The 25,697-nt window shown below is 35.1% G+C and overlaps 4 protein-coding genes across 4 annotated transcripts in view; 2 read left to right on the forward strand and 2 right to left on the reverse strand.

Moving 5' to 3' along the window:
- lbk (leucine-rich repeats and immunoglobulin-like domains protein lambik) overlaps positions 1 to 4,428 on the forward strand; it is a 30,766-nt gene extending 26,338 nt beyond the window's left edge. The window contains exons 5-9 of the mRNA XM_036375002.2: positions 112 to 255; positions 330 to 1,171; positions 1,256 to 1,642; positions 1,754 to 2,035; positions 2,109 to 4,428. Coding sequence (XP_036230895.2) covers positions 112 to 255; positions 330 to 1,171; positions 1,256 to 1,642; positions 1,754 to 2,035; positions 2,109 to 3,679 — 3,226 coding nt within the window. The 3' untranslated portion in view covers positions 3,680 to 4,428. The remainder of the gene's footprint in view (positions 1 to 111; positions 256 to 329; positions 1,172 to 1,255; positions 1,643 to 1,753; positions 2,036 to 2,108) is intronic.
- A 6,285-nt stretch (positions 4,429 to 10,713) lies between these two features.
- Orc3 (origin recognition complex subunit 3) lies at positions 10,714 to 14,089 on the reverse strand. The gene is made up of 5 exons (XM_014244458.3): positions 13,866 to 14,089; positions 13,509 to 13,803; positions 12,851 to 13,446; positions 11,565 to 12,787; positions 10,714 to 10,891 (listed from the first exon to the last, which is right to left on the reverse strand). Exons 1-5 carry the CDS (start codon positions 13,890 to 13,892, stop codon positions 10,795 to 10,797), a joined length of 2,238 nt encoding a protein of 745 aa, XP_014099933.2. The 5' UTR covers positions 13,893 to 14,089; the 3' UTR covers positions 10,714 to 10,794.
- A 392-nt stretch (positions 14,090 to 14,481) lies between these two features.
- FLASH (FLICE-associated huge protein) lies at positions 14,482 to 21,783 on the forward strand. The gene is made up of 6 exons (XM_014244457.3): positions 14,482 to 14,640; positions 14,707 to 14,897; positions 14,960 to 15,529; positions 15,590 to 16,695; positions 16,753 to 17,001; positions 17,062 to 21,783. Exons 1-6 carry the CDS (start codon positions 14,578 to 14,580, stop codon positions 21,537 to 21,539), a joined length of 6,657 nt encoding a protein of 2,218 aa, XP_014099932.3. The 5' UTR covers positions 14,482 to 14,577; the 3' UTR covers positions 21,540 to 21,783.
- AQP (aquaporin) lies at positions 21,645 to 25,670 on the reverse strand. The gene is made up of 5 exons (XM_070109073.1): positions 25,566 to 25,670; positions 23,537 to 23,804; positions 23,163 to 23,437; positions 22,270 to 22,408; positions 21,645 to 22,144 (listed from the first exon to the last, which is right to left on the reverse strand). Exons 2-5 carry the CDS (start codon positions 23,712 to 23,714, stop codon positions 21,945 to 21,947), a joined length of 792 nt encoding a protein of 263 aa, XP_069965174.1. The 5' UTR covers positions 23,715 to 23,804; positions 25,566 to 25,670; the 3' UTR covers positions 21,645 to 21,944.
- Between the last annotated feature and the right edge of the window lie 27 nt (positions 25,671 to 25,697).

Here is a 25,697-nt window from a genome sequence, read left to right on the forward strand (position 1 = left end):
AAAAAAATTCACAAAAAACGCGTTCTTTCTGACTTCCAAGTGCATATAACCTAAATATAAGTAGTGCTAGTCAATATGAGTAATCTTAATAATATTTTAATTACTTTTTAGCATACTCAACTCCAATGAGATAAGCAGCATTGATGAGGACGCCTTTCAGCAGCTTGGTGACTTATTGGACTTGGAATTAAACAACAATCGCTTAGTGACATTGCCCGCCGGTGTCTTTCGCACACTACAGAAATTGCGCAAACTGTAAGTAAATTTAAGAAAATTTTATACAATTTACCAATGTCTAACGATCGGCCATTTTGTTATTTTTGATTTAGCTCTTTGAACAACAACCATTTAGAAATCAATTGGTCAACCTTTCGTGGACTCTCATCGCTGCAAAAGCTGTTCCTCAAATCCAATAATATACGCACACTGCAGGATGGCGTTTTCTATGTGATGCATGCGATTGAAACTATCGAATTGGATCACAACGGCATCACATCGCTTAGCCGACAGGGACTCTACAATCTCACCAAGCTACACCACTTAAGTTTATCGAATAATTCCATATCGCGCATTGAGTCCGACACATGGGAGTTCACACAATCGCTAATCTCGCTGGATCTATCGCACAATAACATCAGCGAATTCAAGCCGCAACATTTAGATTGTCTGAAACGTTTGCGTCATTTGAATTTGGGGCATAATAAAATTCAGTACTTGGCCGATAATACTTTTGATTGTGTAAAAAATTTAGAGGATCTGAATTTGCGACGCAACAAACTGGCTTGGATCATCGAGGATCCGGGCGCCACGCCAGCCTTCAAGGTGTTGCGCAAGCTCAAGAAACTCGATTTATATGGCAACAATTTGAAGCAGATCATGAGTAAATCGCTAAGCGGCTTGGGCAGCTTGGAGTCGCTCAATTTGGGCGGCAATGCCTTGGCCACCGTACAGGCGGGCGCCTTCGATCACATGCCACACTTGCAAAAACTAAGCTTCAAATCGTTGAATTTCATATGCGATTGTGAGTTGATTTGGTTCCAACGTTGGCTGCGACACTACAAGCAATCAAGCAATGGCGCGCAAGTACAACTGGAAAATGCAGTTTGTGGCTATCCAGAGGAATTGTTCGATCATCAGCTGCTAGCTTTGAGCAGCAATGATTTGACGTGTGGTGAGTTTCATCAAATCAAGCAAGATAACGCCAAAATATTTATTTTATTATTATTTTTAATTTTTTGATTCATTTTGCAACTAGTAAACTCGCCGAAGCCCACCATCATACAGGAACCTACTAGTCAACTGACTGTGCGCGGCGCCAACATCAGCATGGAGTGCATCGCCGTTTCACCAACGGCGGCATCGTTAGCGGCCGCCGATGAGCTGAAAATTAAATGGCGTCATGACAATCAAAATATACGTGAACGCGAACGTGGACACGTCTTCGCAATGCATCACAGTGGTGGCGGCAGTTACAGCACAACGGAAACACGCATACGCCAAGCGGAAGGCACCAATGAGACCACAATTATCGGCTCTTTGCGGTTGTACAATGTTAGCTATGCGAATGCAGGACGCTATCAATGTGTTGTGTCCAACGCTTTTGGCACCACTTACTCGCAAAGATTCAAAATTTCCATTGGCAGTAAGTAACAACATAATTAAATGTTATTCAACTTTAGTGTGGTGAAATTGCAATTTAAAAAATTAGTTATTTTTAAGTTCTAACTATCATAAATATTTTTCTTACTTACAGTACATCCAACCTTTTTGCAAGTGCCCTCAAATCTTACCATAGATTCGGGTGAAACAGCGCGCTTGGTTTGCTCGGCCACTGGTGACCCAGTGCCGGAAATAGCCTTGCAGAAGTTCGGTGGCAGTGACTTTCCGGCGGCAACGGAACGTCGTTTGCAAGTCATACGTGAAGAGAATGCGTTCGTAATCACCAATGCGAAGCCGATTGACACTGGCATTTATACATGCACAGCTGAAAGTGCCGCGGGTGAAATTAAAGTCAATGCCACTCTGATTGTGAATGGTAGGTTTCATTGCAATATGCAATTTTTCGAAATATTACAAAATTCATGTCAATTTTCTTTTGCTCACCACAGACAAACCGCAGCCCAACATACCGATTGTGCGTAAAGAAACTGTAGTGGGTGAGTCGAGTGTTTTGCAGTGCCTGAGCGAATTGGCTGCCGATTTGAGTCAGCCACATCGTGAATGGTTCAAGGACAACAAGCCATTCCATCTGGGCACGCTTAGCGCCGATACGGAGCGTTACTTTTTCACCTCCGAACATGAACTTTTGGTCATTGTCAATACAGAGTCAGCGGACGCAGGTCATTATCGCTGCGAGATTAGCGACAACTCAAAGACGTACACCGTGCAAACGGAGCTAATTGTGGTTAAGGAAGAGCTCAGTCAAAATATGATATTTTTCGGTGTGGTCATTGTCGCTGCGCTTTGTGTGCTCATCATTGCTTTGGTAATATTTGCGCTGTGCCTGCACCAGCGTCGCAAAACATTTAAACGTCGTCAGCGTGAAGCTTGCCAAAATGCAAATAGCACAAGTGGCGCGCCAAGTGGTCTGCTTTCGGGTAGCGCTGGCCTCATAGCTGGTGGCGCGCGCATTGCCTCGACCAGCACGCAACTGCTGAACAGTAGTCGTGGCAGCGCATTGGATCAAACACAACTCACCACACTCAATCGCACATTGCTGCATAAGTCAGAAATAGACGCGCAGCGGCAACGACCAAACAGTCTGGGTGACTTGGCGGCCGACGCAGTCAACAATGGCGTTAATGCGGAACATGCTAATCAACGACAAACACATCAAAACTTGATTATCACGCACACACCCAATTATCAGCAGCTGTTGCAGCAACATGCCAGCGATGATATTGACAACGATGCTGAGCACTTCACATTGTCGTACTTGAAGCGCATTTCGTTGGCCGACAACACAGGCGTTGCCGCTGAGCATAACCAGGATCAGCTGTCTAGCAAGGATTCCGGTACCGGCTCAGATACGGCGGTTAAGCGTAGCATAGATGATTTCACCATAAACGGACTGGCGCCAACAACAACAACAACAACAGGTAGCTTGCAACGTACGACCGCACGCACTACAACACCAGTTAATGGCGACAAACCAACACATGCACGTCGTGGCAATGTTTACCGAGACGACGGCTTAGGCGACTCATATCCAACGGACGATGGCGGCGATATGGACGATGCGGATTTGCTTTATGCAGCTACGCATGCGCTGGGCGTTTCAGAATGTGATGTGGAGTTGCTGGACTTCGATAGACACCGGGCCGCTACGATGCGCATCGACGACAAAGACACACAAGCCGAACGAGAAAGCGTTGCGGACGCAGACACTGATGCGACAAACGAGCGTACACATTTCCTAAACAAAACCAATTGTACAGATAATGACAATACACGTGCGCATACTACTAACAATAGCGAACGCCAGCAACGCTACGAACGTTTACCGAGCACGGCGAACATGCACTTTCCCACCAACTACAGCGGCAATAGTTTTGATGGCGGAGGACACGCCACCGGTTCATCAAATAATCGCAATGCATTCAATGGCAATTGTAAAACCAATTTAAGTGCTGCTAATGTCACGAACACGGCGGCGCATGCGCAAACCGTTGATATTTAAATACATAACTGGAACCAAGCGTAAAGTTGTAGCACATATACACGCCAGTGTATGTGTCACAACTAGTGATGATAGTACACCAAAAAAATAAGACTGTAGTTCATAAAATTTATAGTACACACACATACCCATACACACAGCCGTAATACAAATATATACCGTTGTAGTTGCATTAAGTTGTTGGGAAAGTTGCAATTAGCCACGCGAAATCTGTGCTACATGTGGCAGCTTGTCTAACGTAGTGTCATATTGCTGCTAGCAAGCATATTTCTTGTCTACATAACCCCACTTACATTCTCGTAACTACACGTTGCATAACAAAGTGTACTGTTCTGGCAATTACACAAAGTGTCATAAGCGTTAGCGTACGCCGCCTTGTGTCGCGCTATTCTAGTAGTACAAATCTGTTTCTCTGCGCTGTAAATAAATTGACTTACTGTTTTTCACGACGCCATACGAATTGTCGATTTGCCGACTTGCCGCTATGCTGTGGCGTGTAGGAAAGTGCACGCCAGTGTAAAAGCCGCCAACTAGTCTAGTGAGCAAGCGTATTGAAAGAAGTGACGGCTGTGGTGTTAAATGCGTAAACAAAAAAAAATATATTGCACACCACACCAATACCACCACGTGCACCATTTGGCGCTAAACGCAGTTGTATTTGTTTTTACTTACGTGTTTTGTTTGTTCTTTTTTATTTCTATGCTAAATTAATATAATTTTTATATACATAAATAAGTTAAACAGCTAAACATTTCATTGTGATATTATTTATTACGCTAATTTAAATTATTATTTCAATAATTCTAATACATAAATGTTAATACACACATATATATATATATATTATAAACAAACATGGCTATAGACATTGTCTGCAAAACACTATTTAATGCTAATATGCACTATTAGCAGCTAGCATAGTTAATTTTAAGCATAAACATATTATATTAAAAACAAAAACATTTTAGTTTAAGTTGAAAGTTATGCCAAACCACCTAATTAATTGCACGCATTGTATGCCTTGCTTTAAGTAAACATAATTTTAGGCGTTAAAACACTGACAAGCGCATATGACATGCCACATATGTGTAGCAAAACCACCTAACTACAGTTTAACTATTAATCTGCAAGCAAGCAAGCTTAGTGCGCGCTTATTTACACGCTACTGCAGCACTCTACAAACGATAGTATTTTTGCGCCAGCGAACAGTGAAAATTCAAATAGTGTGCGGGAAAGTGATTTGTTTAAAATAAACTTGTTTGTAAAAATATGTAATACAGTGGTATGAATAAGCTGAGTTTGCATTAAATACAGCTGATCAAAATTGAAATAGACTGACAAAAAAAGTTGGCAAAAAAATTAGCAAAAAAAAATTGACAAAAAAAATTAAAAAAAAAATTTATCAAAAAAATATTAACAAAAAAATTTCACGTATTTGGATTTTAAGGAAAAAAAAAGTTTTATTGTCGCCTTCAAATTAGGTATTGAAGCACGTTTTCTTTAAAAAAAAATTGGCAAAAAAAAAATTAACAACAAAATTTCACGTATTTGGATTTTAATAAAAAAAAAAATTTATTGTCGCCTTCAAGTTAGGTAATGAAGCAAGTTTTCGTTGATTTCACGTATTTCATTGATTGCTTTGTGCCACTCAAATACTTTTGTTCGCGTTAAAGTAGACTCCCTAAAACACTTTTGCAACATGTTTTCATTTTCAACGTTTTCGTAGTCGTGCTTCCATTGGGAACACAAAATTTCAAACAAACTCATTGATTTTTTTTTTTGCTTGGTAAAAATCATCAGACAATATTGTTGATCAAATTTGAACCGGACTGAAACAAAAAAACTTCAAATTAATACAAATCTTTATTTTCACCTTCAAATTAGGAAATGAACCAAGTTTTCGTTGACTTCACGATTTTCACTGAATGCTTTGTGCCACTCGCATAATTTTTTTTTTTTTGAAAGTATGTTTTTTAAATTTATCAAATTTATTTATCGCGATAAAGTAGACTTACTAAAATACTTCTGTAACATTTTCAACGTTTTCGTTGTCCTGATTTCATTGGAAATAAAAAATTTCAGGCAAACTCGTTTTTAAATTTTTTTTTATGCAATAAAAATCGCCAGATAAACCTTTCGCGTCGTGGATAAACAGCTACTACCAAACACATACTAATTGACTAGCCATATGTCAAACGTCACACAAACAAAAAAATACAAGGTTGTACCTATCTAGGAATTTTTTTAAATTTGGTTTGTGACGCGCAGTTTAAATGGGCTAGTCCGAGTTAAATTTGATCAGATAATTTTTTTTATTATGTATATTCAAATACATACTAAACAGTATTGTTTTTGTTGCGCTACTTATAACTAATAAAAACGCAAATGAACACTTGAACATTGAAAATACTAATTTAATTTTTTTTTTTACACTGTGTGTTTTTTTATACGTTTCCACGGGCCACAGCCAAAAAAAAATTTTTTTTTCGTAATTTTTCAGTATTCCCGTACTCCTAAATTTTGTATTGCTGAATTTTTAGTTTTTCAATTATTAATTAAAAATAATTTTTGAAAAAAAAATTAATTTTAGAAAACACACTTTCGAAAAAAAAAAATTATTCGAACATAAGTTAACAGTTAGCTATCAAAGCGCAATTTTTCGTACCACCTTGTATTTTATACCATATTTCACAAGTAAAAAAAAAGTTCAATCCCTCCCCGCACACTATTGTTCAACATAAAAATGTATTATTTTGCAAACCCTCCGATATTTATACTATACAGCTAATTACATAAATACTTGAAAACACTAAAATGCCCAATCGCATATGCAAGTATAAAATGCACAAGTGCTTTGTCGTAAGCTGCCTTTTTACTATATACAAAATATATATATAACAATAAGCAGCCAAAGAAAAGAAGCTTCCAAAAATTATAAATTGCGTGCCTAGCTTAACTATTATAAAAACAAGCAAGCTTTTTTTTTCGAAAATATACTAAATGAAAGTTATTTATTAAAAGTGTCTGGAATTGTGCCTACTATATATAACAAAAAATATATAATACGATATTTGATATTAATTTTAATAAAAGAAGAATGCATTTACTCGTACTCGTACGTCAAAATACAACTAATAAAAACTTTATTTTTCGGTTTAACTTGAAAATAGTACCGTTTTGTACATAATTTTACGTTTGTTTTTGCTGTATCACTTAATTTGATGAGCTTTGGACATAAGCAGTGCAAACAAATGCAGTAATTTTTCAAAATATATTAATATTATATATTGCATAAGTATTAAACATAGGCAAATTCTTAAAAGTAAATTAAAAAATGGAATAAATTTTCAAAATATTGCAGTAGTAGTAAACTAAAGACAAATTCTTCAAAGTTATTGCCGTTTTATTTTTTGATTTCATATTTTTTATTTATTTAATGTTTTTTTTTATATATTTATTTATTTAATTTTTTTTATATTTAAAATAATTTTTTTTAATAATTAAAATTTTTTTTTTAATAATTTTTTTTTTATATTATTTAATGTTTGTTTTTATTTACTTTTATTTTATTAAATTTTTTTTTATTATTTTTTTATTTAATTTTTTTATATTTAATATTGGTTTTGTTATATAATTTTTTTTAAAATTATTTTTTTGCAATTATTTAATTTTTTTATTTGTTTTTTTATTTATTTAATTTTTTTTTATTTACAGAATTTTTGTTTATTTACTTAATTTTTGTTTATATATTTATTTTTTTTAATTTAATATTTGTTTTTTTTTTGTATTTAATTTAATTTTTTTTGTATGAATTTTTTTATATTCCGTTTTATAATCGACTATTTGTTTGTTTTGTTTTTTTAGTATTGAACAGAAAAAAATCTTAAAATAATTAAATACATACATATGTATGCATATGAAAATGAATTCTCAAAATATTGCATTAGTATGAAATAGAAAACAAATTCTTAAAATTTCTTTAATCTCTATGTTTTAGTTATTTATTTTTTTGTACAGTTTTTTTATTTAACATTTGCTTTATTTTATTAGAATTTTGGTTTTTAGTATTTGTTTTTATGAGGTGTATTTTTTTATTTCATATTTGTTTTTATTTTTAGATTTGTTTTTTTTTATTTAGTACTTGTTTTTCTTTTTTATTTAATATTTTTTTTGTATCTAGACTTTTTTTTTGTATTTAATATTTGGTTTTGTTTTAATAAAATTTGTTTTTTTTTTTTATTCAATATTTGTTTTTTTTTGTAGTATTTGTAGTATTAAACAGAAAAATTCTTACAAGTAAATAAATAAATGGAATAAATTTTGAAAATATTGCATTGGTATCAAATGGAAAAACAAATCTTAAAAGTTATCTAAATTTTTTTTAAGTTTTTATTTTTTTGTATATATTTTTTTGATCATTTGTTTTATATTATTAAATTTTTTTTTTTATTTAGATGTTTTTTATTTAATATTTTTAAGATTTTTTTTTTAATTAGGTGTTTTTTATTCTTTGTTTTTTTTTTGTTTGTTTACCATTTCATTTTGTTTTTTGAGTTTTTGGGTTTTCTATTTAGTATTTCTGAATCAGTATTTTGAAATAAATCATATGAATTTACGTAACATAGAGTGAAACTTATTACTTGAATATTCATCAAAATTGAAATATATTTTTATTCCGGACTTTTCAAAGAAATTCTTACAATTCTTACTATTTCCAAATTCTAAAATATAATAAAATATTTTTTTTTTAATTTATATTGTTGTTTTTTATATTTAGTATTGTTTTTTTTTTATTTAGTATTGTTTTTTTTTATTTGGTATTTGTTTTTTTTTTTATTTAGTATTTGTTTTTTTTTTTTATTTAGTATATTTTTCTGTTTGTTTTTTATTTAATTTTTATATACATTTTTTTTGAGTATTTTTGAATTAGTATTTTGTAATAACTATAATAATAAATAAAAACTGAAATTTATAACTCAAAAATTAATAAAAATCAAAACATGCTTAAAAGTTAATTTTTTGTATTCCAAACTTTTCAAAGAAATTGTTACAAAAGTTTTCAGTTCTTTTGATTTACTTGAAAAAAAAACGAAAAAATTTGGAATATTATATGCATAATTTTTTATTACTTACTAAAAGTTGCAAATATCTTAATTAATTCATTACTAATCATTTAAAGTCATCTGAGCTGCACTGTGGAACTCCAAGAAGCCCATCAAACCATTTTACATACAAAATTTCGTCAAACAAAAAAAAAAACAATATTATATTAAGAAAAAAAAACCGTCTTAAGAAACAATTGAAATGTAACTACAATGTGCTTTATTTATTCAATAATATTGCGTCATACATATATGCGGGAATACATATATACTTGTATGCATAAAACCAAAAAATAAAAGCATAAAACTATTAACAAGTAAATGTACAACGAAAGACTTATTGTTTACATACAACGCAAAACTTGCCTTGATTTCAAACCAATATTTGTAGAATACTAAACAAAAGTGCATTATTGAAAAGATTGAGGTTATGTTGAAAGCCAAAACTTGAAGTAAATTTAAAATTGCATAGTTATTTAAGTCTATATAATATATAAACTAACTGGCGTATACTACATACATACAATTAATAATTTATTATATACATATATATATATAGTACATACATACAAACATACGTATACAAGCATACACTGTTAATAAAAGAGTGTAAATGTTATACCGTACATAAATACATACATACACACAAAGCACAATGAAAATAGATTTGTGTATATTGTAATGATAAATATATGAAAATAACTAAATTATTAATAAAACTGCAAAGAAAGTGAGAAAAGTTTACAAACTTGCTAATTATTGAATTATATGAATTGAACCTGCAAAGAGGCTGTTGCCAACACCAGACTGCTTTCACCGAAAGCAAATTATATTTATTGACTGTACTTTTGTGCTAGTAGCTGCTAGAAAGGTCTAGTGGAGTGCTATTTAGAGGTGTTGACATCGAGGTTAAGTGTATATAGGATGCTATTTCCATAATTTGGACACATTTAAAGGAGGTAACACCACTAGTTATCGAAACAAACATGGTGAGGTTGCCGTTAGGCGGATAAAATCCGGGTCGATTTCGGTAAGGCAGTGCCGGCTGTTGTGGAAATTATAATGATGTGAATATGGTATCATGTGGTGAGTATAGTGAAATGTGTTGAGTATATTAAAATATGGTAAGTAAGTATGCTGTGGTGAGTATAATATAATGTGGTGCGTATAATATAATGTGGTGAGTATAATATAATGTGGGGAGTATAATATAATGTAGTATTTTTAATTTACCGATATCCACTCTTGGTGGGTACGATATATACATACATATATGACGTAATCATTTTTGAAGTTAAATCGCAAATCAGGTATGCTTAGAGTGCAAAAACATGCTAGGTTTACAGGCAGTTAAGGAGAGTGGAGGAGAGTCGGGGAAAATTCCTACCAAGCACGATGTTCTCAGGGAGACCCGGTGCTCTCCAAATTTTTTTTTGGATTTTTTTCGCCAACAATTCACTACAATCATCCCCGAGTCGCAGTTTTCTCTCTACGGCCTTGTTTAAAGACACTTGGTCTTTGAGAGCTTTAGATAGCTATAATTATTTTTAACTGTCCTGGTATGGAAGTGCACTTTTGGGTTCCATGCAGAATCTGGTGAAAGTGATCTGTACGTAAAATCCGGATTTCAACCATACAAGGGATGTAATATTATATTAAACACTCTTGGATATCGATTCACTATAGTGGTCCTGATCCAGATTTTTATGCCACTTAGAATAATTAATCGGCAACATTTCTTAAAAGACAACAAATATTACAAGAACAAAATATTACAAGAACAAATTTTATCGGTAAATAATATCACAAATGCCTTTTTCAATTTAAGCTAAAGCAAAAGAAGAAGAAGCAGTCGAGACTATTTATATTTCAAATTTGTTTTTTTTTTTTGTAAATTCAATCAATTATTTTGTGAAATAGAAATAAAATGCGTGTGTATCCCTCAAATTTTATTTTTATCTCTCAAACTTATTTCTAACCCAAAATCTAACAATAAGTAACTACCTCGATTGACTACCATGTCAATCGCGTAGCATGATCCGTTTTGCGTTTTGACATTTTTATATAACCCAGGAATTGAAGTTCGGCCACCGCACGCGTGAAACGAGCTCTGCAATAAAACAAGTAAAATATACGATGAAAAAGGTGTTTGTATATTAGATAATAGAAAAAAAAATTATTAAAAAAAATCGTATAAGAAAATGAATATTTTTTTTATATATATAAAAATATTTTTAAAAATGTATATACATATGTACATACATATGTATAGATAAAAAATTACTTTAAAAAATATATGTATACGTATATAAAAAAACATAAAAAACATTAGGAAAAACATCAAAAAATCTATATTGAAAAAAAATCAAGATAAAATATATAAATATTTAAAAAAAATATATTATATTAAAAAAAAAACTATTTTTAAAAATATATTATATACAAAAAAATATTTTTAAAAATTATATATGTACATATGTAGGTATAAAAAATTATTTTTAAAAATATATGTATACGTATATAAAAAAATATATTTAAAAAAATATAAAAAACATTAAAAAAACAAAATCAAGAAAAAATATATTTAAAAAAATATATATTTAAAAAAATATACTATTATAGATGAAAAAATATTTTATACAATAAAAATTAAAAGTTTTTAAATATTTTTAAGGAAATATTTTATACAAAAAAAACTTTTTTTGTCGTAAAAAACAAATAACTGTACAAATATAGATAAAAATATAGATTTCTACTATGAACTTTATTTACTATAAACTTACTGTATCTGCGGATCCACCTGTTCCTGCTCATTTTCAATGTCGTCCACTACAGATCGAAAAGCTTGTAGCCAATCGAAGAGATTAATCATGCGGCCGCATTCCAGATGCAGTTTATATGCCACAGATAAATCCGGCAAAGTGGCCAGTAATTGATTATTTTCAGACAATTGGCAACATTTGCATTGGAGGTAGTAGTGTGGATTGTTGAGCGCCATATGAAGTGCCGCACGTGGCGCGCCTATAATATTACGACGCACTGTCGACACATCGCTAAAAACGAAGAGCTCGTGTAGGGGCGGAGCACGTGTAAGCGGCGCCAAATGTCTCACTACAATTTCATTTTGTATATGCAACAGCGTTTGTGCAACAGCTTGTGCATATTCCGAAGTTGGTTTGTTTTGCTGTTTGGACATTTGCAATAAATGATCTTTCAGATCTTGACGGGATGTGAATTTTTGTTTGCTGGTTTCTGGAGTTGCTGGTGTAGCGGTCGGTGCGGCAGTGCTGGTCGGTGATTTATCCTCCGTACCAGCCATTGCAACCCGCGTTAGTAGGGCTTTCAATGCTTGCAATTTGTTATTGACCATTGTCTGGCAATCCTCGGCTAGTTCTAAACCAATGATTTCGGCGCTCATAAATTGCTCAGTCACCGAAATTGCTTTGGAAATTTTTGCGACAAATTCATCTTTTGACATAAAACTAAGCATTTGCCAACATTCCTTAAATTCTGGCTGGTCGCGCAACTCCTTCGAGAGACAAAAGGAGTATAGTTCACGAAGCTGTTTACCCAATGGACACTTAGGCAAATCGCCAACTAACACAGTGAGAAATTCAAGGAATATACGTAATAACATAAAATGTATATGACAGTCGCGCAATAATTGTGGCAGCTTCTTTTTCAAATAGCTATCGTCGGTAAGTATGGCGATAATACGTTTGCAATCGTTGATGCTCTCCACATACGGACGAAATGAGAGCAGACGACGTATGCTTTCAATATCTTCATGTGTTAGAGCTTTGATTCGACTTAAGGATGCGGTGTAATTAGCACACAGCGCGTAGGCATTACCTTGAAAGAAGTGTTCCATTAAACAGTATTTATAGGCTTGAATGAAACCATGAATGGAAAAGTCATAGTAGAGGAAAATGTGTGTTAGAAACTTGAAAGCCTTGCCGGAAAGATGAAATGCGTATCTAGGTGAAAGTATAACGCGTTCCAGAATCTGTAATTCAGAATAAATAATGAAATGGTATACTACAAAAAAATATGTCTATAGCTTATTTACCTCATTTAGACAAACTGGTGCCGTTTGTGTTTTGAACACACAAAGTTTGACCTTGCTTGTCACGTGATAAGGCAATGCGTTGTGTACGGCGGACACAGCAGTTGCCACACCGAAGACTAATACAAACGGTAAATGTGTATAGTAAGCGCTCAGCATTAGAATAAAGTCCTGAAGTATTGTTGTGTTAAAGCATTCGAAATCCGGCAATATTACAACCAAAGCATGAGGACGCTTTGAAATTCGTTTTATCGTTGAATCACACTCTTCTGAGTCACCTACAGCAGCATCGTCTACTTCACTCCCAGTTTGCTGTTGCGGTTTTATGTATTTACGACGATACCAGTGTAACAATTGACGCATGTTACATTGTGTACGTCGTAGACGCTTCTTTTCGCGCTGTTCCGTGTCTTCATCTAGCAGTTCGGTTGGTGCTGAGCGGTCTGTGGTTACTATAAAATTATACACCATTGTCTCCACTGCGGATTTTAGTGTAGCGCAATCACGTGATTGTAGCATACAAACCGAAGCCGACATTTTTTGCAAAATACGCTGCGTTAGTGTGGCGAATTGTTCCAAGTGGTCAGGTTGGTTTACACCTTTAAAATTGATGTTGGAAATCTTTACTAATTTCATTATTTTAATGTCAAATTTCACTCACCAGTTAAAAGCGCTGCAGCAGGTACTATCTCTTCCATGTCAATTGTGTCCAAACAGCCATCAGTACTACATTCATTTCTCACATAAGTCACTACATCTTCCAAAGTTTTAGCATAGCTTTCCGATTGTAGTTGTTCAATATGACTTTCTAATTTTTGCCAGGTCTCAGCATAAGTTGTGTAGAAATGCTGCCCGGTCAGCTGTTTCCTCAAAGCACTTACATTATCGTCGCTGTGCTTCCGTTTCGTAGCCCCACTGCTTTTAGCGCTTGTCGTGCCTTTGAAAACAAAACATCCCTAAAGGTCGGGGAAATAATACCTTATTTATGATGGAATAACCAAATCTAAGCCATACAAACCTTGGACACTGAAATAGTTGGATCCATCACGTCGACAATAATAAAAAGTTATGCTTGCACTTCTTTGTCTGATTTGTGAAATAAGCTGTTTATTGTTTATGCTTACGATTGCAACGCCCTACAAATAGTTTATTCACAGAAACTTATAAAAAAATGCAACCAATGCGGAATCAAACAATTATTAAAAATATATCGCATGCGATATATAAAATAAATAAACAGCTGCTGACGTTTGAAGGTTCGAATCCAATTTACGCGCCAAATGCTCAGCTGTTGCCGGTGTTGCTGTTGAGTTCTTATTGCGAATTTAAATATCGATACACAAAATTATTTGGGCTGTTGATTGCTATTAAATTTTAAATTTAAAAATACAAAATATGCAAGAATAATATTAAATTAAATATACATATTGTTATCTCAAACCTATGCACACTAATATATGTATGAAGTTTGTTTTGTAAAGGTTGAATTGTAAAGATATACCTTTAATCAATTCTTGGTTGCAGCAGGTGCATTGCATAAATCTTTTCGATAATTGATATTTAAAGCAACTCTGTCATTAAGCTAAAACAATTTACTTTTGTTGCATTGTGACAGCGTACATATTTTTATTGTGTTGCAAATCCTTCAATCTAAGCAAATTTTTATCCTCTGCAGCGCTTAAATATAATTTTAAATATAATAAATTAAAGATAATTGAAGTTATATATCAATGGATTTAGATGATTTGGATATCTATGAAGATTTGGACACATTCCAGCAAGAGGAAGAAAAGGTAAGAAATATTATATATTATGGTTTAGTCTCTCATGTAAATGAACATTAATCCTTTCTTCCATAGAAAACCGCAGAACTTGTTTCGCTGGAGGCAAAGTATAATGATACCCTAAAAACGATTGAGACTTTACAGTCGGAAAATGCGGATTTGAAAAAGCAAATTAGACGAATAGGTATCAACTTTCAAAACTTATTGGACACAGCAAAATCAGAGATCAAACGCAAGGACAAACAAATCGAACAATTGCGCAAAGAGTAAGTGTGTGTAGAAAATGTTTAACTTCATATAACTAAGTGATATAATTTTTAATCAATAGGAAGGATGATATCTGCTTCCGACGTAAGCAACCAAGAAGGGAATATACAGATGTTGCAAGCACGTCGCAAAACCCAAATACCTGGTTTAAAAATGAAACAGTTTTACCTACATACGATGTTGCAAGAAATACTAATGAAAATGCGCAAATAACCAGCAAAAATGTTGAAGCCATAAACAATGAACAGCCGAGTGAAACATCGTACATTAAACGCGGTCGTGAAAATACACGTATACCCGATGAATATAAAAAGAATGAACGCCGCAATGAAAGTTTTGAACGTAAGTACGAATGGGATCCTCAGCGTGAAAAATACAACAGAAGCAACAACCAGAAGGATCAGCATGTGTCCAGATACACGATGCGTAGTACTGAACGTGATGGAAGTGTACGGAGCGCTACTAGAGATTATAGTCATAGTCATGACCGTAGAACAGCTGATCGGTGTAATAATGACGAACGCGACTTTAAAAATAAAACTTTGAAGAGTGAAAACGAAAAAGGATCATGTAACAGTACTAAGAATGGCAGACGACAACATGCCTATGATAGGGTGGGCGATCGTTCAAGGTATGTTTCAAAATTGTTTATTGCTATATTGAGAGATAACGCATATTCTTATCTGATTAGGTACCACGGCAAAGAGGAAAAAAACAAATCTGAGAGTTATGAACGTCGCCATGACAGGCGAAGCGATAGCAAAGAGACAAGAACCAAGTCTGATAACTCTGACGATCGTCATGACAAACGTAATGATAGCAAGCACCACCGCGAAGATACAAATAAAAGATCTAAAGAAACGAATGAGAGAGCTCGTGCTGATAAGATTAGAAATGAAACTGCAACATCTGCAAAAAACTCAGATGGTCTTACGCAAAGTAAAGATATGCGTGATAAAGCACCGAATACTTCCGAGAGCAGAAGGGAAAAGAAATTAAATGAATATCAAAAATTTTGTGAAGCACCACATAAAGACACGAAAAATATTGAAACTGTTAAGGAAAGGGATTTTTTAGATGAGGATCTGCGAGCTTCGAAAGACTCACAAAGTCTTGAAAAATTACTGGCAGAGGAAAAGCTGACCAAGGAAAAACTATCAGCTCTAGAAAATGAGTTTTCTTGCAAAGAAACTGATAAAAATGCAAATCGCTTGATATCTGCAGACGGTATGACGACGCCAAAGAAAACTGCTTTGTTTGACAAACTCTTCGGTAGCACACCCACCAATGCGGGCGATGTAAATAGCAATACATTGAGTAATGTAAATGAATTTTTAAAGAGTAGCAACAGTTCGGCAACAACCTCTCCAAGCAATTATACCGATACCAGCGAGCCGACAACAATAACTTCCACCATCAAACGTACGAATACAGAATCCGAAGAATATTATATACCAATAAAAGTAGAACAAAACGAGCACAATAAAACTGAAGCAAGACTTGTGGCAAACAGCTATAACAGAGATTTGGAAGACATTCAAACTAGCGCTAGTTTCAACTTTGGCATCGAACCGAGGGAGTTAATTTCCAGTACTAAAAATCAAGCTGCAAACGAAAATTCAGCTGAGAAGTCGGTCACTAGTGTGAACTCAATTAAAGAAACGATAAATTATGCTAAGTTAGCAACACTTATGCTATCAGAAGACGAGGAAGAGACTGAGTTTGATAAAGCAGCTGAAACCAATGAAGATGAAACGGTAAATAATGCAACGAAAAGTAATGGAAATATAAAGAATGGTAACTTTTATATAAAAATATTAGTAAAGCGTGTTAATAATAACAGTTATATTATAGGTGGCATACAAATTTTGCAAAATATACGTCTACCCAATATTTATGAGATACGCGCACACCAAAGACGACTTCGGGAACTCGCCGCGGCTAAAAGAGCAAAGCTTGCGAAAATTGCAGAAACAAACGGTACAAAACAACATGCAACACAAAGCATTACTAAGATGGTTGTTCCAATGCCGGAGCAGGTTACCAAAAGCCTACAGAAGAACCCGACAACCACAACAAACGCCGCAGATAATAATAATCAAGGTAATACAGTTATTTTATAAGAAAAATTAATAAGATAATTTTTTTTTACCAATGTATTAGGTGTCGATTTACAAGAGGAACGCGTGGAAGCAAAAATACAACGCGAGAAAAAGTCGATTAACAATTCACCACAGTTATATGGTGAATTTACTGCTGATGCAAATGTTATTACACTTGATAATGAAATGACGAAAAAAGTGACTGGTTCAGAGACAACTAAGTACGCTGACCAGCAAAGCATAGAAAATGTGAAATTGTTGGATAAAAATATTACGTTGCCTTCGGAAGCTGTCGCAAACACAGAGCTTGCGAACAATGATAAGATGGTTGCGAACGATGCTGCATTGAAGCAAATGAAATATGAAAGTGAGGAGTCGTTAAGGTCAAAAAATACCGAAAAATCAGCAGAAGTTGTAAATGTAACAGAGAAAATCGATGATATAGCCAACTCAAAACCCACAGTAAAAATCGATGAAATAGCCACTACAGAAACCATCTTAAATGAAGTTTTTAGTAAAGCTTTGGAGACTGCTGATATTGTAGTGGAAAAGGTGGAAGTGCAAAACGACACTAAATCTGAACAAATTGCAATTAAAAATACGGATGCAATATCAGCTGTTAGCGCCACAACTAATAAGCACAACGAAAAGGATCAAACAAGCTGTTTGCGTTTGGACCTCGCCACTGCGAGTCAAACAACTGCTCCAAACAAGGTTATGTCAACTATGAACAGCAATTTATTGACAAAAGCGTTGCCAAACGACAGTGAACGGAAGATAAATTCAATGGTAGAGTCTAAAGAAAATATTTCAAAATTACAGCAACTTTATGAGAGTAAAGACGAAGTTTCGCGAAGCAGCAAGCAGTCTGAAAATAGCGCAATTAACGCGCCTGTAGGCGAAGATGCAGCTCAGCCTATAGCATGCGGTGAAAATGCGAAAAACATATTATTCAAAAGCGCAATGGATGTTGAAGAAAAAGTGTCGCTAAATGTAATTGCTGAACAAGATAAAATTGTTGAGCATAAAAAAATTAATGCGACAAAAACATGTATCACACAGGAAGAGTTTGTTGAGGAACCTGAATCTGTGCACACGACAAATGGAGCGACGATCGAAGTAAAAATCGATTTAGGGGATCTTAAAAGCAACTGTGAGCCAGTGTTAAGCGAAGAGAAGAGCGCAGGAAACAAACGTGAAAGTCCTGATGCTATCACGGAGCAAAAAACCATTGCACGAAGCGAGGTTGCCGAACAAAAAACCGGCACTGAGTCGATTGTATATAAAAACGTAGAATTGCTTGCGTCTACAGACACTATAAATGAATGTTCCCATATAATTGAAATCGGCATAACGAAGAGCAGTGAACTTATGGTAACTGATGCCATAATGTCAATTGTAAATGACTCAGCAGAAAAGAGTGAATGCAGCAAAAACGTAGAACTGACGTCCAATGGCGATAACTCGATTATTACTACAACAAATATTTCTGTCATGACGGATAGTGGTACAGGTCCTGTTATTGAGGAGACGGAGAGTGCCAAACCCAACGGTATGTCAGAAGAATCAAAAGAAAAGCCGAAAAATAGCTATATAGAAGAAAATGAAGAGAAAACTGAAGCTCAAAATATATCCACCTTAGAGACCAAAGGTGTGGTGAACAACTTGAAAGAGCCGAAAAATAGCTATATAGAAGAGAATGAAAAGATAACTGAAGCTCAAAATGTACCCACCTTAGAGGCGAAAGGTGTGGTGAACAACTTGAAAGAGCCGAAAAATAGCTATATAGAAGAAAATGAAAAAAAAACTGAAGCTCACAATATACACACCTTAGAGACGAAAGGTGTGGTGAACAACTTGAAAGAGCCGAAAAATAGCTATATAGAAGAAAATGAAAAGAAAACTGAAGCTCAAAATGTACCCACTTTAGAGACGACAGGTGTGGTGAACAACTCGAAAGAGCCGAAAAATAGCTATATAGAAGAAAATGAAAAAAAAACTGAAGCTCACAATATACACACCTTAGAGACGAAAGGTGTGGTGAACAACTTGAAAGAGCCGAAAAATAGCTATATAGAAGAAAATGAAAAGAAAACTGAAACTCAAAATATACCCACCTTAGAGAAGAAAGGCGTGGTGAAATCAAAAGAAGTTGAGTTACAACCTAAGACAGTGCAAGAATTTGCAGACGACAGCCAACGGAGCAAAAATTCAAAAACCAAATCGAAAGAACTTTCGAATACCGTAAATATTTCAACCGAACGAAATTTGCTTATTGAGAATATGAAGCGTGCCGAAGTTTTGTGGAAATTTAAAATACCTAAAATTTCTGCCAAAAGGAAAAGAGAAGAGAGTGCCGATGGTAGTAGGTTTCAAGAGAGTAGGAATGTAGAGACCTTCGAATCAAGAGAGAAACTCGGTATTAAAGCAGAAGAAGCAATAATTCCATATAAGAAAAAGAAAACTACCAAGTTAATACCAAAACAAATGCAGGAAGAAACTAAAGTACTTGAGATAAATGGAAATATCGTTAAGAATCTGTTAGAAACGAAAACACTATTTGAGAACCAAAAGAAAAGTGAGCGTATTATAAAAGAAATCGATAATTGGGCAAGAAGAAAGGTGGGTGATACAACGGATATTTTGGAAACAGAAAATCCCGTCGAATATAACGATAAAATACCAACGGACCTGAAAGCCTCCGTAAAACAAAAGACTGAAAAACACAAAGCTCATAAAGATAACAACATTGAAAGCTTTTCAGTTGGTATAAAATGCGTCACCGAAAAGCAACAGGAACACAATAAGCCGCCGACAGTAGAGCGAAGTATGCGTGAGCGCAGTAGTGATAAGAGAGACCAAACACATCTGTTGAAGGGGCAGCACTCAAAAATTCAAGAACGCCGAAAGAGCCATACAAAAGTAGAGCACGAAGAAAACGCAAAAGACACAAAAATCCGCAATGTAAAATATGATGTGGAAATGCATAAACAAAGCAGTCAAAAGCATGAGGAAGTGGTAGCTAAATGTGAAGAAAAGCTTGCTGCAAAGTCTGAGCAAAGTGAACTAAAAACTCGAAAGGTAGAAAGTATTGAGAAGGAAAATAATACGGTTAAAAAGGCGCTTGGGACGCGCGAGTTAGATGACAAAACTAAAAAATATTTCAACACGAATATTCCAAATGAAATTACCGTTAAGAAAGCGCTTGAGCGTCAGGAGTTAGATGACAAAACTAAGAAGTGTAAGACTACGCAAAATATACGCTCTAAATCACAGCTCGATGTAGCTACTGTTTCCTGCGAAATAACGGCTGTAAAATGTGATCTCTCCAAAGAGTCAGCAGACAATTTGAAACAGAAGAAAGAATGCGATAAAAATTGTTTTGTTGAGAAGAAGAATAAAAAATCAAGTGAAAAGTGCGAAGTAGAAGCTGATAAGCGAGCCAAAGCTGATGTAGAAATGAAAGAAATGGCACAAAAATTGACGGCAACAGAAATTTCTGCAACCGACGGCATGCAAGTCGTTACTTCAGCGCATGCGTACAGCACACAATGTGCTGCAACAATTGCAAAAGTCACTAATACAGCAACAACAAATAATATACAAAGAATCACTACCAAATATGGCCCAACACCGAAGCGTCGGCAAACGAGTACAAGCAGCGATGATGCAGAAGTTGTGTCCAAGGCGCAACGACGCAAACGCTGTAAAATGCGTATTGAAGATAGTGATGAGGAGGAGGAGGAGAAGGAGGCAGCCCACTCGCTGCCTAGCGCAGTGCCAACAGTGCTTCATGTTGCTAAACCTATCGATTTGGATCGTAAAAATAAAGATATTATCGATATTCTGCAAAATGATCGCGCCAATGAATCGAATGAGAATCTGCCTGCGCCACAAACACCGACCTCCTTACCAATGAACGTCAGTCAGGATGCCGAATATGAAGAGATCGATTCGCGTTTGCAATTAATGTTCGCTTCGCCTAAAATTGCAGACAAAACGTCGTCTACGCATGCGCTTGCCGGCGCCAACCAGGCTAACACACAACTACTGTCGCCTACTTTGAAGGAACGTGCAGTGGCAACGCACGTAATCGGTTTCGCTACGCCCGAAACTGCAGACAAAACGTCAGCTACGCATTCGCTTGTAGTCGCAAGTAGTGCAGTTGTAACAGCTGTAACTGGTACTGCGCCGCAACCCGTTATTGTCTTACCACCCACTGCGGCGCCAATTGGCAACCCAAAACCGCTGTCTGATTTTAACGCCACGTCTAGCTTCCTCAGCGATATTAGCGCCAACTCTTTTCTCGCATCCGATCTGAATATAACTATAGATGAAACCAATCGTAGCGGCATTAATACGCACACCTCGCTCAGCGACAGCAGTTTGAGTACGAAGCATATTTCGCTCGGTTCGAGTGATTACCGTTTCGAAAAGGTTTCGGAGCATGTTGTGAATTTATTTATAACGCGTAAACGTCGCGGCAAGCGAAAGCCAACTGCTGCCACAATAACAACAAATACAGTAGCGGCAACTTAGCTTGTAAGCACACCACGAATATTGTATATTCGAATATATACTTTATATATATAGTTACAAAACTTAATTGTTTTTTTTTTCGCTGATTTCGCATTACGCTTGTACTTATTTAACGTATTTACAAATATGTATTTGTAAGATAAAATTTTATAAAATATTCAACACAATAACAATAACAAGAAATGTGCATCTTTTGTTGTCGTAACCGTACCTTTTGTGACAGAAAAAAAAACAAAAACAAAAACAGCCAATAATACTACTTTAGCAACAAATATTCAAATATTCGTAAAAATATACAGTTCGTGTGAGTATTTTTTTCGATGAACAAGTTTACACTTAACGGTACATCCGCGTGGTGTCTTCTTTTTCGCTGACTGCCTTATTGCGCCTTTTCCTCTAACTGCCTTACTCCTCCTTTTCCTTACGTTCGCCCAGCAAGAATCGCCTCACCACTGCCAGCCTATATATCGGCACCGATAATAGCGCTCCAACGCATGCGCCAATCCAGTAGACTATAATGTGCTCCACATTGGTGTGTCCACGACAGCCCCATTTGAGTGCGGTAGCCAGCACCGGATTGAAGTAGCCGCCTGAGTAGTTGAACGCTGAAAACATCATATAATTAAAAGCGTAAACTTTTCTTGAGACGAATCTCACGTGTTCCATTGATTATGTTTCGACTGAGCTAAACTCTAATTTGTGTTAACTGTTTGTTATGCTTCTTGCCTACCTGCAACCACTAAACTGGTGCCGATGAACGAGTCAATGATGCTGCAGAATTTCGGATCTTTCTCGCTGAGCGCCTTCGAGGCGAGACGGCAAAGTAGTGTGGCGAATCCTTCGATAGCGGCGCCGAGATAGGGGTGTACCTGAAAAGTAACAGGTAGTTACGTACAATATTTTAGGGGATTGTTTTGGGTTTTAGAGTTCTTCGTGTAAGATGGTGTAGTAGAGATGTAAATATTTTGCATTATTATAGTCTGAGGCCTCAGCGCGCTCTACCTTTATGGTGGCACAATATTATTATACAATTGTAGACGTTTCAAAAATAGAAGCAGAGTTTCTTCTAATACCGTTCACTCCTCAGCATTACGTTTGCACTGTAGCTACATATAATACCCTTCACAGCTGCATTTATTATAGCATAACGGGTATAGAAAAATCTTTAACTTTGATTTTGTTCGGTGAATTTATGTGACAACTATATACTATAGTGTTCCGATCTGAACAATTTGTACGGAGATCGCAGCGTTGCCTTGGACAATTATCTATGTCAAATTCCGTAAAGATATCTCATCAAAAAAAATATTTTTCATACAGGGTCTTAATTTTCAACGGTAAGTTTGTATGACAGCTATTTTCTATAGTGGTACGATATAGACAGTTCCGACAAATGCGCAGCCACTTGGAGAGAAAAGGATGTACGCAAATCAAATTCAGCTTGATATCTCAAAAACTGAGAGACTAATACGCGTATATACAGAAACTCGGACAAACATATCGCAATCGACTCATCAAACTAAAGAGTTTTTCAGAAACTCCGATTAATTTCGCTTTAGCCAAGTAAGCTTTTGGTTGCTGGCGGTGTAAGAACGGAAGCAAATATTAAAAACGTATGCTTACCTGTAAATCCGCATTGCATTCCTCAAAAGCGCGCCCCTTATGTGTTTCGGCAAACTCGAACCACCAGAAAACCTGAACTATACGATAGACGCAGCAACCACCCATTAACTCGGCCCATGTACGCAGTGCAACTTCCTTGAAGGATGTCTTGCCTTCCACCAAGTCCTCCATATGTGTGTATGGGCATGCGGATGCGTCACCCCAGACCTTGCCCCACCAAACGGTTAGCATAAATAGAAAAATTGCGTAAGCAGCGACGCCGAAGTTGTCAGCCACTAAGTGGAGTAGAGGTTAGAGGTCAAATAAATGCGCATAAAGCTCTAGAGCCTAGACTAATTTTTTATGTTTATACTTGTATGTAGCTCAACACTTACCAATTATTAGCTCGAAGCAACAAGCACACAATTCTGCTGCAGCAATCGCCTCGTTAACAAGCACCGGCACAATGCCTTCGCGGTCGACAAAACGTTTGGCGAGGCGTCGCGCTATTTGGGCAAGCGCACAGTAGCCGATCATAAAACCGGTGCTGATACCCAGCGCTGTCATGGACATTTTGCTGTTATACGACTTTACTTAAACTATTCCTTAAGTCTATGACTAGATTGGTTGGGTTGTACTGGAGAACCTCCAGATATAGAGATACTGTGGGCAAAAAATAAAATACTTATTTTTAAAACATAACCCCATTATTTGATATCAGATTTTATTGCTGGATTTTAGTAGAATTTTTGCAGAGTGGGAATCTGAGACTACATTATAATAATAAATGCCGTTTCAGCTGGGTCTAAAGCACTGCCTGCACATAAGTACTAAAAAACAACTACAATAAAAGCTTTAATTTTTGAGTCTATTGTTTAAATTGAATAAATTTGTATAAAAAATATAGAAAAGTTGTCCTCGCATCCATCCATGTCCATTGGTGGTGTTAAGGAGTTATATCCACGTTTTTGCTGAAGCTTTTTTTTGAAAAGCCGTTTTATTTAATAAATAAAGAAAAATAATGTGCATTTACAGAATTTAATGTACTTTAATCATCAACAATGCATTTTGAAAATTTTTTGGATAACCTTGATCGCGCAGCAGCACCCCCTCTGAAAAAAGGTGACCTTCAGTGAGAAAATTTTTGCTGCTTAAAATTATTTGAAATCCGAAAACCAAAAACTATTATTATTATTATAGATGAATGATCAAAGTACCAGTTAAAATTTTAATTTTTGACAAAATAATGGCTTACCAAAAAAAGTAAATTTTTTTGAAAAAAATTACGCTCCAGACTGACTTAAAATAACGAAATTGTTATCAAAAATCATATTCCTATCTTACTATATACTTCCTATATTACTATCTGACAAGCATAACTAAAAGTGGTGCGAAAAGTTCCAAGTCGATCGGTTTAGCCGTTTCGGAGAAATTTTCCTTATCGACTCTGCAAATAGCGCTTCGAGTAAAACACGTTTAAAGTTTTGGGAGTTGATTACACTAAGTTAAAAAGTTCTTACAAATACGCTCATATGTCCGAACTATTTGCCGGTTTATTTTCAAATTTTCGGGGCATATGCTCAAATATATGTACATTCGATATATGCGAAATACAAAAAAATCGATTTTTTGAAATTCACAAGCGGATATAACCGCTTTAAGGATCGGTGTTACTAGCCAAGAATGACTTAACGGATTAAATATCAGAAGAAGAAAAATTTCCGAGATGTAATTTATTAAACTATATATTTCGTAGGGCCTTTTAGTAGTCGTTTATAATAACAAGACACTGTTTAAATGATTATGTTAGAAACAATATTATATTATATACATTATTATATAGTTTTTCACCACATAACTGCATAATTGTCAAATATATTATTATTTTTTGTTATTCTGCTGTATTATATTCGTTTTTAATTCACTTCATTCATTTCTCTCATTCATATTCAAATTATAGGCATTACACTACTTGTGCTGTAATCATATTCAATCAACATTTTTGTCGAGAAAACGCAAATTACATGTCGCTTGCCTACACTTCTCCCCCTATTTGAGGACTTTTCCGCTGCTCATCGCTCGTTGCTGAGAGAATTAGTTCAGTTTGCTGGCGATACTAAAAATAGTATGACATTTAAATTTTCACACAACCGATCACCGACTAATGTCTATCACATTATTATTGTGTTTTTACTAAATATTTGTAAAATATTTTTACTGCAATTAACACATTTTATGCAACAACAAATTACTACAACTACCACTTGTAACATCAATTAATTAGCATTGCGAACGCGACGAAAATCTTTGATCTTTGGTTTGATCAGCATAGCATTAGTACAATAAATAATGTATGCAGGTACTGATCATCGGGGAAAAAATACTATATATTTGAAGGTGCACTTTTCTTATGCTCTAATTTACCCGTTAGAATTGTTGTGACCGCACCGATGGACGAGAGATGACTATTGGTCGCTTGGCGATCTGACGACAACGCCGCTCTTGGTACACTTGCCAAATCATCGTTTGAGAATTATGCTGTTTTTCCGAGGCATG

This window comes from Bactrocera oleae, chromosome 4, assembly GCF_042242935.1.
Source record: "Bactrocera oleae isolate idBacOlea1 chromosome 4, idBacOlea1, whole genome shotgun sequence".
In the NCBI taxonomy this organism is placed as follows: domain Eukaryota; kingdom Metazoa; phylum Arthropoda; class Insecta; order Diptera; family Tephritidae; genus Bactrocera; species Bactrocera oleae.

Excerpts from the sequence above, each read along its gene's own strand:
- Orc3 (XM_014244458.3), bottom strand. The coding sequence starts at position 13,892 with ATGGATCCAACTATTTCAGTGTCCAAG. Across the intron at positions 12,788-12,850 it reads CACCAGTTTGTCTAAATGAG|ATTCTGGAACGCGTTATACT; the intron begins GTAAATAAGCTA and ends TCTGAATTACAG. Across the intron at positions 10,892-11,564 it reads CAGGTGGATCCGCAGATACA|AGCTCGTTTCACGCGTGCGG; the intron begins GTAAGTTTATAG and ends GTTTTATTGCAG.
- FLASH (XM_014244457.3), top strand. The coding sequence starts at position 14,578 with ATGGATTTAGATGATTTGGATATCTATGAAGATTTGGACACATTCCAG. Across the intron at positions 14,898-14,959 it reads ATCGAACAATTGCGCAAAGA|GAAGGATGATATCTGCTTCC; the intron begins GTAAGTGTGTGT and ends TTTAATCAATAG. Across the intron at positions 16,696-16,752 it reads TAATGGAAATATAAAGAATG|GTGGCATACAAATTTTGCAA; the intron begins GTAACTTTTATA and ends GTTATATTATAG.
- AQP (XM_070109073.1), bottom strand. The coding sequence starts at position 23,714 with ATGTCCATGACAGCGCTGGGTATCAGCACCGGTTTTATGATCGGCTAC. Across the intron at positions 23,438-23,536 it reads TTGCTTCGAGCTAATAATTG|TGGCTGACAACTTCGGCGTC; the intron begins GTAAGTGTTGAG and ends TACTCCACTTAG. Across the intron at positions 22,145-22,269 it reads CACCAGTTTAGTGGTTGCAG|CGTTCAACTACTCAGGCGGC; the intron begins GTAGGCAAGAAG and ends TGATGTTTTCAG.